Raw genomic sequence first — 14,303 nt, 5'->3', positions numbered from 1 at the left:
AGGAGAACCATATCCCCCCCATTAACTTCAATACGAGGCGGAGGCAGTCACGTGACTTTCTCTCTACGCTCTCCCCATCACGGTGAAATAACACGGATTACAAGTCCGTAAATACACAACATAACAATATAAAAAAGACACAAAAAATAATAGGGCTGCGTTCGCTTCCCGCGTTCGCGCGTCTTACTTGTTTTAAACGAGCTTAGTGCTTTATGAGCCTTCCAGTTTAGTAGACCTTGTATTGTGAATGTGTACTTCCATGTACTGTTGTTCTCATGTCTTTCTAAATAAAGTCCATCAATCAATCAATCCTTCCGAAATAAAACCTAGAACACACCACTGGAATAAGGTTAGTTTAGGCATATTCTACTGAGGTTACGTTTAGGAATACCAGGTGGCAACCGTTCCGAGGTCACCAGATTTGCCCCGGGGCAATTTGTTTTGGGGCGAGCGTTTTGCATGTGGTGGCCTATAGTTGCTTCTTTTGGGCTTGTTTTCCTAGATCCGATTCCTAACTCTATGCCTAGATCTGATAGCTTGTTTCTCTCGCAAAACCTGGCAACACTGACAGCAGCAGCGGGCGGCGGCAGCAGTCGTTCTAGCAGCCAGCACCAGCAGCAGTAGCTCGGTGTCGGTATGGAGGAGTAGCTCAGCGACCCACCCGGGTTTACAGCAGCAACGTTGGGGAGTACAAAGAAAAGACGCGCCTTTGGATGAAATTATCTCTAGTAGGAGATCAACGAACGACCTCTCAACGATGACATTCTGTATCGTCGCGAGTATACATTCAGCTTGAAGGGAGATCAGAGCGACACCATAGCGAATTCTATTTATTATTATTATTGGGAAAAATGGCGAACGAATCTCCAGCTAAAAGTCTGGTGGACATAGACCTCGCATCGTTGCGGGTGAGTGGGGGTGTTTATCGTTAGAGCATTGAGCTGTTGTTTCATTTTTATTTGATGGATCGTGTGCCCGTTGCACACAAAACCAACAAAACACCAAGAAAAACATAAAAACTATGTCGTTAAGGCCATTATTGTTGACCTAATCCCACGGTGTTTTCTTTGTCTATGTGCGCTGGCATGTGATGATGGGAGAGATGGGGCGCAACCAACCGCCTCAATTTGACTTTCATGATTATGCTTATTTTTTTATATAAACATAAACCAACACAGCAAAACGATCGTGTTTTGATTGTCAACCGTTTGACCCGTTTGTCACTTTGTCGTTTATTCAGGATCCCGCTGGGATTTTCGAACTGGTGGAAGTGGTCGGCAATGGCACCTATGGACAAGTCTACAAGGTTGGTCTGAGCGTTCATTCCCTCTGTTGGTGTATAAAGCCTATACGGGTTGTTATATAGCTTGTACAAGCAGTTGTTGTTGTCGGTAAGCGACACCGCCGTGCGGTGGAGTATATACATGAAGCAACGATGATGATAGCCTTCATCTCGACTCTTGGACTGGATTGTATCCACAGTATATATGAATGTATCTCCGATTGCTTTTTGCTTTGCACTGTCCAATCTGAGTGGCATGTGTTCTCCTTTTTTCTTTTTTTCTTTTTTTTACAAGCCTCACACACTTCAAGTTTCAGTATCTTTACAAAACATATGATTTCTTAATACATAGAGATCAGATCAGAGCATCACATTTAACAAGCGCTTGATAATCGTTACCATGCTGACCGACTTCTGTAGGCGGGGTAACCGGAAGACTCGCCCCAAAACACCCTCGCCCCCATTTATTCTCGCGGACCGCTCGCCACCAGCGAATACTCCTGTATTCGTTTGACTTAGGTTAAGGTTAGGAATATGTTTAGGGTAATAATAAGGCATAGTTTACTGAGGTTAAGGTTAGGAATAAGGTTAGGCACATTTTGTTACGTTTAGAAATTAGGTTAGGTTTAGGCATCTAGTTTACGTGAAGTTACGTTTGGGATTGGGAATAAGGTTTAGCCATCGTTCACTGAGGTTACGTTTAAATTGGGAATAAGGTTAGGTCAAGGCATATTTCTCTGAGGTTACGTTGAGGAATACCCGATGGCGACCGTTCCGGAGGTCGCCGGATTTGGCCCAGGGCGACTGTGTTTTGGGGCGGGCGTTCTTGTACTCCTGTAGGCTACTGTACTACTAGCCTGTATGCGCCATTGAGTGTGGGTGGTGTTTCATTATATCATTTATAATTAGGCCTTTTAAAAAGGACCATATGGTTTAGCAGAGCAAGTGAAATTGTCGTGGCTGCACGTGTCAATAAGCTGTTTTAATTAAGACATTAATTTATAAATGTACACGCCGGGCTTAATGACATCATTGTGGTTTTAACGGACATGGCAACACTGCCACACGCCCATGTGGAGGGGCTGCCTGGCACAGCTGTCTATGTGGGGCAAATGCACAGCACACATATAGCCTACTGTAGGCCTAAATATGTGTTTAAAGCCAATGTCATGAATGTATTTGTCCATTGTCTGTATTATTTCTATATTATATTTAGGTTGTGCAGTGGTGTAAAGTAACTAAGTACATTTACCGAAGTACTGTACTTAAGTACAATTTTGAGGTATTTTTTTACTTTACTGGAGTATTTCCAATTTTCTGTACTTTTACTTCTACTCTACATCTCAGAGGCAAATATTGTACTTTTACCCCACTACAATTATTTGAAAACTTTAGTTACTTTGCAGATATAAATTATTATATTATAAAACCTACATTAACCACTTTAGCCCTATTTTATACCTAGGCTATTTGAAAATAGCCGATCTACAAGCTCACAACGCATTGAGAGCTTGTAGCTTGTATTTTCTAACATTTTAGTACTTTTACTTTTGGTACTTTAAGTATATTTTGATGCCAATACTTTTGTACTTTTACTCAAGTAGCATTTTGAACACAGGCCTTTTATTTGTAACAAAGTATTTTTATATTGTGGTGTTGCTACTTTTACTTAAAGGGATACTCCACTTTCAAATAAAATAAACATTTAAAAAATATATAAAAAATAAATGAAAAAAGTAATGGAAAAATCACGGCCCCCTCACGCATTAGAGTGTCCTACTAATGTGTGAGGGGGCCGTGATTTTGCCATAACTTCTTTCATTTTTTTTAAATATATTTTTTAAATGTTTATTTTATTTGAAAGTGAAGTATCCCTTTAAGTAAAATATCTGAGTACTTCTTCCACCACTGACTGTAGGCCTAAATATGTGTTTAAGCCAATGTCATGTATGTATTTGTCCTTTGTATTTTTTCTATATTATATTTAGTTTGTGTATGTGTTTTCTTGTCTTGACCGTGAATCCTTATTACAGTTTGAATTGAATTGATTGTCAGCAAATGTAGGCCTATAAGAAGCATACAGTGTGTATAATACAACCTTAGATAAATCAGGTGGTTGACTGTGTGCCTCTTTAGCAGAGATTTCATCTCCTTTGCACCAGTGTTGCCATGTTTTGTGAGAGAAATAAGCAACCAGGTCTACGAAAGCAAGCCCAAAACAAGCAACTTAGGCTACATGAGCACTTTTAAACCTAAACATCTGCTATTTAAAAAAAAAATATATTATTTTTTGAAACATTCTAACAACACACATGCTCCCTGGCACACAACTTTGTCATGAAAATCTTTGAGAACCACTGGTTTAAATAATATATATATATTTTTTGGAAGAAAGCCTCAATAAACAAGTACACTTTAGAAACAAGCCCACAAAACCGCAACCCGCAACTACCAATTTTTACAAGCAACTTACAGAAAAAGAAGTCCAAAGTCGCTTAAAATAAGCCGATCTGGCAACACTGTCTCCTTTCCACTGGCTGAAGCAGCCCTACATCACATCCTGTTCTGGGAGGCATGAGCTCCCATAGCCCAGCTGGTCGGCCTGTGATTTGCCTCTTGGTTGTCAGGCAACAAACCAGTGATTTTGGCTTACTCATTTTGCTATGACTATCTATATATATATATATATATATATATATAATATATATATATATGTATGTATGTGTGTATGTATGTGTAGTGTGTATGTATAGTGTGTATGTGTATATTATGTTACGTTTGAAACTCATTCTTAAGGTGAAACTAGTTTCATACTGTTAGCGGTCATTGGTGGAGTTGAGGCAAGTTCTGTTTTTAAATAGGCTACTCTCGTTGCAGGCAGCTACTGTCCCTAGTGCAGTTTTGTACACTGACTGATTGAGATTTATTGCCGTGATTTGTATTATTATAAAACTAACGGGTCATTTCATTTTTTGAAGTGAACCGCTGTGACAACCAGCTGCCCAATTGCAATTGGCCATCTCTCTGGGATATGGGATGTAGACCCCACTCTGCTGTTGCCTGGTAGAAATGGGAGGCAAGGAAGTATGTAGCTATATGTCCAGACTTGTTCTGTGCACGAGTTCAGATGTCACTTAACCACTTAAATCCCATATGGGTAACCGGAGTCCCTCAGGGCTCAATACTAGTGTATCTGTAGTTTTCTGTTATTGTGGGAAAGCTTTCGCTGTGAGCTTGTAGATCTGCTATATTTGAATCGCCAACATATAAATGTATAAAGTGGTTAAAATGATTGTGATGCTAAATTAACTACCGTTGCTGGGGACCCCCTGGAACCCCCCCCCCCCCAAGGACCCCTGGGGGTCCCCGGACCCTACTTTTTATTAGACTGTAGATGAATTCCCATACATTTTATGTATATTTTATATCATGTTATTTCATATGTTGCACGAGATACCACAGAACACTGGCATACTTAATTTGTGTATATTTAGTATTTGATTTTAATATTTGAATCCTATTCTTATTCCTTATTTAAAATGCGATTTGTAGGAAGCTTGCAAAAATGATCTCACCAACTCCATTATGCTCGGGGGGAAACTTGTCATGTTACAATAAGCTGTTGAGTGATGAATATTGAATCAGACCATGATTATGGGCACACGTCAAGTTTACACCCATTGCTGTGATCACCTGTGCTCTGTGCAGTGTGCACAGAACATCATCAGGTGGTGACTGACTCAGAGCACGCCTATAATAGTCTGGGTAGTTTATTATTCTCAGTCAGAGGGAATGCCAGCACTCATGGAAAGGTCTGACTTTCAGGCACACTATTTATTTAGTTGTTATGTGGCAGCATACAAAGGAACGTGTTGATTTTGCCAGATTTACACTTGGTTGCACTCTGTGTTGTGCACCAAAATAGCAGCTCTATAAGCTCACAACACATCACTAAACAACAACAACAACAAGCTTGTCAATTTGCGTTTTTTGGTGCATGACACTGGTGCACAACTAGGTGGAAGTCAGGCTTTACACAATACCAGCACAAAAGTCCATGGGTGAGGCACCTTGACCAGTCTGTGTAAATATACAACATCTAAACTTGTAGGTTCATTATTCTCTGTTTGACCTAACATCTGATTGGTTGGATTACACTTGGAAGTTGGCATTAGGTTCTGTATTGAGCCAGCAATCCAAATGAGAATCAATCTTATGCCAATATTAAAGACTTTCAACTTGATGTCCCTGAATCAAGCAACTTAAAAACTGTCGGGGTCCTCACAAAAGCCAGACTAGACGTTAAAATGACCCCAAACATGTTTGAAAGTGAAATATCCCTTTAAATGGTTAATAAAATGAATTGATCAAGTGCAATGTGTACCAAAATATCAAGATTTTTTTTTTAGCTAGCGCCATGTGATCCAATTTAAATGGGCCCTGGCCCAAGGGATAAAAGAAAATAATTCATCAAGAAAAATTCCTGATGGAGAGATCCTTTGATCGCAATAAAACAGTGGAGCTTATTTTCACCAGTGTGCGGAATGTTGTTTCTCCTGGACCTGGGCAATTGGATGTGCGTGCCGTGCACTATCCTTTTTATGCACCCAGGCCCAACCGACCCATGACCTGTGACCCATTTTGATCTAGACACCGAAGAGGTGGTTAACATGAGAAAAAAACAAAGACATTGACCCTTAGCAAAACATGCACTAGCTGTGCTGGTCCTGTAGTCGCTGTAGGAGTTTGATGTGCCTCAGATCCCTGTTTTGGCCTCTACTGAATCTCTCATGTCATACCTTTTTTATATTACACAAACCGCATTTAAGAAAGTGGATGCCATACATGCTTCTCGGCTATATATAGCTGGGCAGAGACAAGTGTCACATCAAATCATATTTTACAGATGCCCACAGTGGGTTGGGAAGGCATCCCTTAAGGTCAGCTTTGACTATTGCCTGTCATTAGATGTGTGTGTGTGTGTGTGTGTTGTGTGTGTGTGTGTGTTAAATGTTGGATGCAATGAAAATTCTGTTATTTTAGTGGTAGTAGATTAGGAGTGTGTGTGGGTGTTGATTGGATTGGGAATGGATTGATATTACGCCTATGGTTCTATGGAATGACCCCAGGAGCAACACCATTTGAAAAATCCTCTGTTCACAGGGCTTTAAAAATGCCCAGAGTTTTTGTTGCTTGGGGCAAAGATAACAGCCACATCAAAAGGTTTCATTAAGGAGGAACAAGTGGCTATGGAAATGCTCATATCCTCAGGAACACAAATTAACCTTGACATTTTGAGTCTAGCTCCTCAGGATTCGATGAATCATCTCACGTGCCCCAACTTTGGTAGAGAAGGAACAAGAATCTCTCTCTCTCTCTGTCTTGCTGTGTCTCTCTCTGTCTTGCACACTCATGTACACTTGATCCTCAGCTTTTCCTCATTGGTTGGGGTTCCCTTCAAATAGCGAATAGCTGCAGAGTGTGACTAACAAGGGGTGCTGCAGCTGTGAGCTCCAACCGCAGCTGTTCGGATGGAAAAAGAGGGGAGGAGTGGGTGAGGGAGAGAGAGAGAGAGATGGGGTGAGGCAGACTGAGAGAAAGGCTCTAACCCCTCCTATTCACAAAGGTGTTTTTGTTTTAGTGGCTTGAAAGCCCTGCGGGAACGCCATGCATCCCTCTCACTGTAAGGGTCTTAAAACATGCAGCCTGAACCGCAAAGCCCAAAGTCAGCATGTAAAAGTGGGAATCCCCACTACAAATTCTCTGCGGAAATTGTTTAACCCGATTAAGAATTGCTGAGGGGGATTTAATCAACCTCTCTACTTGATTCTACAACTGTCATTGTCAAATACGTTCTTTTTTTCTTTTCTAAATTAAACGAAATGTTCATTGTGGTATCCATGGCTTGCTTATTACAGTATACATGCTGTATAGTGGAGGGTGAGGGGAGGCATTGCTAGTTAGATGTGAGGAAGTCGCAGAATTGTGGAAGTCATTAACCCATTAAGACCGGGAACGCATCTGTGTGTCATTTTTAGATTTCTTTGGCTATTCAAAAATAGCAGATCAACAAGCTCATAGCGCGGCACCGAGTGCCGCGCTATGAGCTTGTTGATCTGCTATTTTTGAAAAGTCGTGAACATTCGTGGCAAAATCTTGGATTATATATATTTTTAAAGCGAACATTTGTAAAATATTTAGTTCCAGGAACCCCCAGAAGCAAAGACTTGAGTTACAAATGTCTGCCAAAAAAAAGAAGAAAATTCAAATATTTGCACAACTTTTCATGATTTTTCAAAAATAGCAGATCTACAAGCTCATAGTGCGGCACTCGGTGCCGCGCTATGAGCTTGTATATCTGCTATTTTCGAATAGCCCCAAAGACATTTTAAAATGACACAGATGCGTTCCGGGTCTTAATGGGTTAATATAGAAGTTTGTGGCTTGGCATTGCTCCCCAGATTGCAGACCACACGGTCTTGTTCCTCTCTCTTTTTTTTTGCATCTCGCTGCAAAGAGTTGGGGCCCATGTGGCACACAAAGGTACAGGCCTTGAGTCAACAAGTGCCGAGCGAATGGTGTGTGTACTGACATGCTGCCCTATAAAATAACTTCTCAGAGCGGCAGAGTGCATATGTGCTGCTATATTGATACGCTTGCCCTTCAATCCATCCTCCAAGTAAGGAATTTGTTTTAGGACTTGGTTCAGAGGTAACCTAACATAAAATAATGAATGCAGGACTATGGAAAATGTAGGCTATTGAGGATATATAAGACGCATCATTGTAGCGGAACCCTGTCTGCCGTACACACTTTTAGCATGTTAGATTAAAATCCTCATCTGACTGCGAGATGTGTTTTCACCATCTGGACCGCCCGTGTATTGCTCAGGAATGTCTTTACAGTGCTGCTGGCGTCTTCTTCGCTAATTAATGACATGCCGTTTCCATCATTCCAACAGTGAGCTAAAACTAGCTCTTAAGTTAGCCTAGGCCCTAATGCCTCAAATCAATGGTTTATACGCTATGAACATTTTGAAAAAGAGAAACACGGTTTATAATAGGTTTATAACAGCCCTACACAGTAAATTCCTCACTGTTAATTTATCCATTTGTAAAATGAGAGTGTACACAAGGAACCAAATGTACACATTAACAGAGAATTTTGCAGTGTATGTCAATATATCAGCAGCAAAACTCTTAGTTAGCTCCTTGGCCTAACATCTGTCGTAAAAAACCCAAAACAAAAACAGCTGCTTCGTGGACAAAGGGTTTAGTTTGTCAAAGCAGGGTCTTTGTTCTCTCCGTTTCCTTACTGAGGTTATGATTGGGAAGATGAGAGTTGTCCATGCCACTGAAGTACAGTAGATGTTCAGGGTGTGGCTGTAGAATGCTGAGGTTTCTCCTTGCTCTGAATCCGCACCATCAGACTTTCACCCTCCCGTCAAAAGTGGTCTCGCTGGCTGATACATCTAGTTCTCCGATGTGATGGACATTTTAAAAAGAAAAATCATCCTGAGGGGGAAATTACTATTCTGCATTCACCCAGCAGATGGCTTGCTCAGATGAGGAGCTCGGTGGGGAGCTGTTAGGATCAAGGGTCTCGCCCTGGGACACTTTGACACGTAGGTAGGCGAGCCGAGGGTCGAATCAGTGACCACCACTCGGCTATGGCCGCCCGTATGAATTGCTTTCTACAGCTTCACCCAACTGTTGGCTCTATGAGCTCAGAGGGGGAGCTCATATAGCCAAGCTGTTAGGGCCTTAGGGGTTAATTGTCTTGCTCACGGACACTTTGACACATGCACTGGGTGAGTCGGGGGTTGAGCGGCTCACCGGCAAACCCTCTGATTTGCAGACCAGACGGCTTCTCTGCCCACTCAGCTACTGCCGCCCATGAATCCTGAATGTTCCGTTTTTGGTAACGGTGACTTCTACACTCCACAAGCAAAAAAATACTGTATTTCCTTACAGGTCCATTTGTACACCGGTCTGAGTTAAATGAACACTCAGGATGTTTGCAGTGTATCCTTTATATCCATCCTAGTTCTATGATAAGCTATTTATAACCATGCCTGCCTAGCCCCCACTCAACTAAGAGGAGGAACTACAAGCCTGTCAAAAGGAATAGTCTCATGCAAAACTGGCTGACCAACCTTCCGGCCATTCAAACTGGAATGTTAGTCCTATCTACCATGACCTTTCAAACACGGAGGAAGTATAAAGTACCGCCACGGCCGACAACAACAACCAACACTGTGTGAGAACCTGTCTCTCTCTTGACCACTTTGAACCTGGTGGTCTCCCTATTTTGGGCATGTCGTTATCGGTGACATTTTAAAAACTTCTCGAGAATGGTGAAAATAGCAGAGCTACAAGCTCACAAGATGCAACGAGTGTTGAGCTTTTGATCAGCTATTTTCACAGAGCGACAGCATTGTAAGAGAAAATATAAAATGGTGTTTAAGTGAATAAACACTAAACAGAATTGGCTTCTGTTTCTCATTGTTCTCAATCAAAACCTTTTGATATTATGTCCAAGTACCCATGTTATTTGTATGCATTGAAATCATCAAGTAGAACAAGAAATGCTCAAGATGTGCATTTACAATGCTTAAAAAAGTTATTTTTTAATTAGACATGGAGAGAGACGGGTGGCAGAGGGCAGAGTGGAGGCAACTCATGAGAACTTGAGCTACACGAGCTACTCGCGTGACACGGCCTGCACAGTAAAATCTTCTGTATTCATTTATTTATCCATTTGTAACTCTGAGAGTTTACAATGGAAACCAATGTGAAGGGTCCATTCGGTTCTATTTGTTAAACTGCAGATTTTACTGCAGTTTTTGAGGTGTAGATAAAACACAGTTGGCCTGTGAGGGGTTATGTCCAGGGATGGTGGTGTTAAATGCTACACCGTCACTACAGGCTGTTACCTTAGCCCATTCCACGTTCTGCCGGTACCAGCTTGTTGTTTGGGAGTCCCAAACAAGCTGGTTTGGGACTCATAACCAGCTGTAGGTGTGTCATACGTGCCTTACCACTTAAACAACATATATATATCTGGACATTATGACACAGAACCGATAGCTTAAAGGGAAACGATATTTAACCTAAATCTCATTATTGTGTGTAAAGAAATACCCTATGTCTTATGTTTCTCCGCAAAATGTTGACATTGCAAACTCGTCAGTATACGTTATCAAACGTACATTCCTCGATAGCGTGAAACGACATGTTTGACACTAATGGGCATACACTAACACATTCTGCAGAGAGATACACCAGAAGACATAGGGTATTTTTTGCCACACTATATAATTATTATTAATCTCACATCAGAACAATAGAATTTACGTTGAACATGGGTGAAGGTTTCCTTAAACAGAAGTGGGAGGGACTTTTGCCGTGGGCTGGATTTAGGTGCGCGATGGTCCTCAGTACACAGCAAACACTGTATACAGCCAAAACACCAGGTCACTCCATTAGACTTAGTTAGTTACTGTTTTTATTGAGAAAATAGGACCCTCTCCTCCCCCTTGTGTCTTTCCACTTCCCGGCCCACCCAGGCATTCAGGCCCTGAGCCTAGCCCTCCTAACGGCCTGCTGCGAACACAGTGCTGCAGCCAAAGCAGGCCTGTACTCATTTTTAACTACAGTCCAACCCAACGTAGCCTGACCCAACCCAGCAAACAACCCCCCAGCTCTGGCTACTTAGGACTGATCCTCACTGTGTGGAATGCAAGGGTTGGGCTGAGTCCACTGGAGGAGTGTGGTGTGTGTGTGTGTGTGTGCGTGTGTGTGTGCATTGGGGGAGGGGGGGGGGGCAAGCAGGGTAGGGCAGTGGTCAAGAAAAAGAAAGAGAGCAGATGACCAAGAGTGCAAAAGAGCAGTCAGTGCAAGAGGTGGAGTAGAGGAACGCAGTAAAATCGTCAGTGTTAATTTACGGGTCCATTTGGTTCCATGTCTCTTAACCACAAGAACCCTGGTGTACCTATTCTGGGGAGAAACAAAAATAGCTGATTTGGCTATTTCCGCCAAAGGCTCTCGGTGTAGACTAGAGGTACATACTGCTAGCAGACATAACTATAGAGCCCCGGGGGTGCCCGTTCAACTATACGGTTTTAAGTGGTTAAATTAACACTAAGAATTTTACTGTGGAGGTCAGCCGAGCATCCCTCCGTCTCAGTGTGGGTCACATGACATACTGAGGCTGAGGCGCAGGGGAGGGGGTTGTCTGTGTGGAGTAAACATGATGCTAAGCATCATGGCTGCCTTAATCCCCCGCCATGAGCCGACACACGCTGTTAATCAGACGAGGACGTGATAATGAGATATAACGGCACAGGGGGGAGCCGAGGAACAAAATGATAGAAAACTATTTTTGTTTTAACACACAATAGAAGAGTAATAACGTTTGTATGCTGCTGTTATTAATAACCCCATTCAAATTAGTGCACCGAAGTCAAACCACAGAAAAAATAGAAGTGTCACAGATTAATAAGGTGCTCGGGTGAGCAAGAGCAAGATGCTAGGATAAAGCAAAGTTTTGGGTTACACCGGCCTACAGTTTCTTTTTTTCTTCTTTTTCTTTGGCTTCTGTTTCATGTTATTTTCTCAGGTGTATAAAAAAAAAAGTGCCCTTCGGCCGTTAGGCCCCTTCCTACATGAAAGCCCACTGTACCCCCAGACACTGCCGGGCCTCCTCCCAACTGTCCCCATCACCTTGGACTGTAATCATTAATGCAATTTAGAGGCAAGTGGTCTGCTGTGAGACACCTGACAACCAATAATAAATCCCTACCTTCTCTAATTGTATAGTAATAAGATAAGATTTCTGTATTAAATTCAGTGGCCGTTTCCCCTTATGCCTGATTTAAGCTTAGTCGGACATATGATGATGTCGCCTGCCGAAAATAGCAGATCTACAAGCTTACAACACGTCATGGTTGCGACGTGTTGTTAGCTTGTAGATCTGCTGTTTCCGGCATGCGACACCCCTGTACATTACAATAAATCATCATGTATAAATCAGGCTTTATTGTGACAATGTGCAGACTCCCCCTCCACGTCCGCTCAGGACTGACGTGAACCGTGTGCCCTGCATGACGTCTTGTTGCCCTTCTCCCTAAGACCCTTCCCCCCATACCCCCCCCCCCATGACCTATGACCCCCCTCTTCCAAAGCCCTGAGGTCTGGTGGTTAAAGGTCATACCCACTACCTCTGGGGCAGTGCCTAATGAGCAGTTTGTGGCCATGATGCGATTGCCTCTTTCCCCCTCCCCAATAACAGCAACACAGGCTCACACACACTTGAATAGTTCATTTATGACCACATAAATACAGTACGAGCAGTCAAACGAGAGACACGCACACTTACACGCACTGAATGTTCGCGTTTTCTCTCGTTCTCCAAATGGACCAAGGAGCAGCAGAAAGCATGCGCTCCCACACCCTGTTCAATAGAATTTATTACAATATAATATTGTTCCTGGAAGCGGCATTCAACTCCTTTGTGGTAAAAGAGAGGAAAGAGTGGAAATGGAACCTTCTGAACATGTCCAATCTAATCATGAGACGCACACACACACACACACACACACACACACACACACACACTGGGGTGGATTTGGCGATCTCTGTGGCCGGTGCCCCTCCCAGCATTGAGCCCATGGCCTGTACAGAGTGCTGCTGATCATAATGGGATTAATAAACACAATGAAGAGAGACAGACAATATGGACCCATCTTATGGTCACTCATGTGACACACAGACACAAGTCCTCATGCTTGCAGATGGCAATTTCCACCCATGTATGCATGTACCATTCTTAACACTTGCATTCCATAATGTCAGTTTTATTATCTATAAGTTATGATGAACCATTTATTTTCATCTCATTACGCTGGTAGCTTATATCGTTTGCTGCTCCGAAAATGATCTTTACTACGGCACAGTGTCTTCTACAGTCCAATTTATACTTTGTTGCGTGCCAGACGGTGTCGCGTGCCCGAAATAGCCGATGTACAAGCTCACAACGTGCTGCACCGTGACGCGTTGTGAGCTTGTAGATCAACTAAGTATTTTCACTGCTCGACTGATTAATCATAAGACAGTTGGTTAAATGACTCACTGACTCTGCTGCAGTGTGGAGTGATGCTCACAGACAAACAGAGGGACTCATTTTAACTCTCTCAGTGCCACGCCCCGACATATCCCGAGTTTTTCCCGAGTACCCTCAGTGCCAGCACGAGAAATCCCGAGTTTTTACTTTTGACTGTGGTCGCGCTATTCTGTTTTTTTTTCATGATCACTTTCGCTTCCTGACTCCTTCAGACTCACCCGGATGTAAAAAAAAAAAATCATTTCCGGGTCACGTTGTTTTTCTCCGGTGATTTTCGGCCAGAATAGGGAAAGTCACGGTTTTTCACACGGTATAAAAAGCGAACGGAGAGGTCCACGTCTACTCTCTTTGGTCTGGGTGACGATCAGTCATCGTAGTCGTGTATCGCATCGTAATTTAGCCCGATCGATTGTCGAAAATGTCAACATCCGGTTCTGACCGGATATGACGTGAGCCTGTTTGGGAGGGGGCGAGTGAGCCAGCGAGATCATCAATGTGTCGATTTGTTGCTCTCTACTGGTAGAACTGTATTATGGGTTTAAAACCCCAATCAGATCATTTATTTGAATGAAAAATTACAAAATTTAAAAATAAAAAAAAACGCAAATTCCTGGCAGTTTGGGAGTACTTTATGAAAATACTCTTGGCACTGAAAGAGTTAACAGTGAGATATAGAGAAAATATTAATGTACTGCTAAAAGAGCTGCACAAGAGGGTGTGTGTATATATAGGCCTAATATCTTTTGTGCATATATTTATATAGGCCTACATAGTATATTTATTTCTGTGTGGGTTTCTGTGAAAAGCTGTTGGAAATATTCTTCGTGCTTACCCATGGTCAGTTTTAGATTCTTGCTGCAAGAGAGACAGACATACAGGAGAGTGTGTGTGTGTGAGT

At 42.4% G+C, this 14,303-nt stretch overlaps 1 protein-coding gene across 5 annotated transcripts in view; it reads left to right on the top strand.

Annotated features, from left to right (window-relative positions):
- The first annotated feature begins 618 nt into the window (after nt 1–618).
- The window catches only part of LOC308073864 (mitogen-activated protein kinase kinase kinase kinase 4-like), a 120,067-nt gene continuing 106,382 nt past the window's right edge, over nt 619–14,303 (top strand). For all 5 annotated transcript variants that reach the window (XM_080413063.1, XM_080413061.1, XM_080413060.1 and 2 more), the window contains exons 1-2: nt 619–908; nt 1,241–1,306. In XM_080413063.1, the coding sequence (XP_080269189.1) occupies nt 852–908; nt 1,241–1,306 (123 nt within the window). In that variant the 5' untranslated portion in view covers nt 619–851. The remainder of the gene's footprint in view (nt 909–1,240; nt 1,307–14,303) is intronic.

The sequence above is a fragment of the Gymnoscopelus braueri genome (assembly GCF_963280865.1).
Source record: "Gymnoscopelus braueri genome assembly, chromosome: 18".
NCBI classification, from domain to species: Eukaryota; Metazoa; Chordata; class Actinopteri; order Myctophiformes; family Myctophidae; genus Gymnoscopelus; species Gymnoscopelus braueri.
This window is presented reverse-complemented; position numbering and strand designations above follow the sequence as displayed.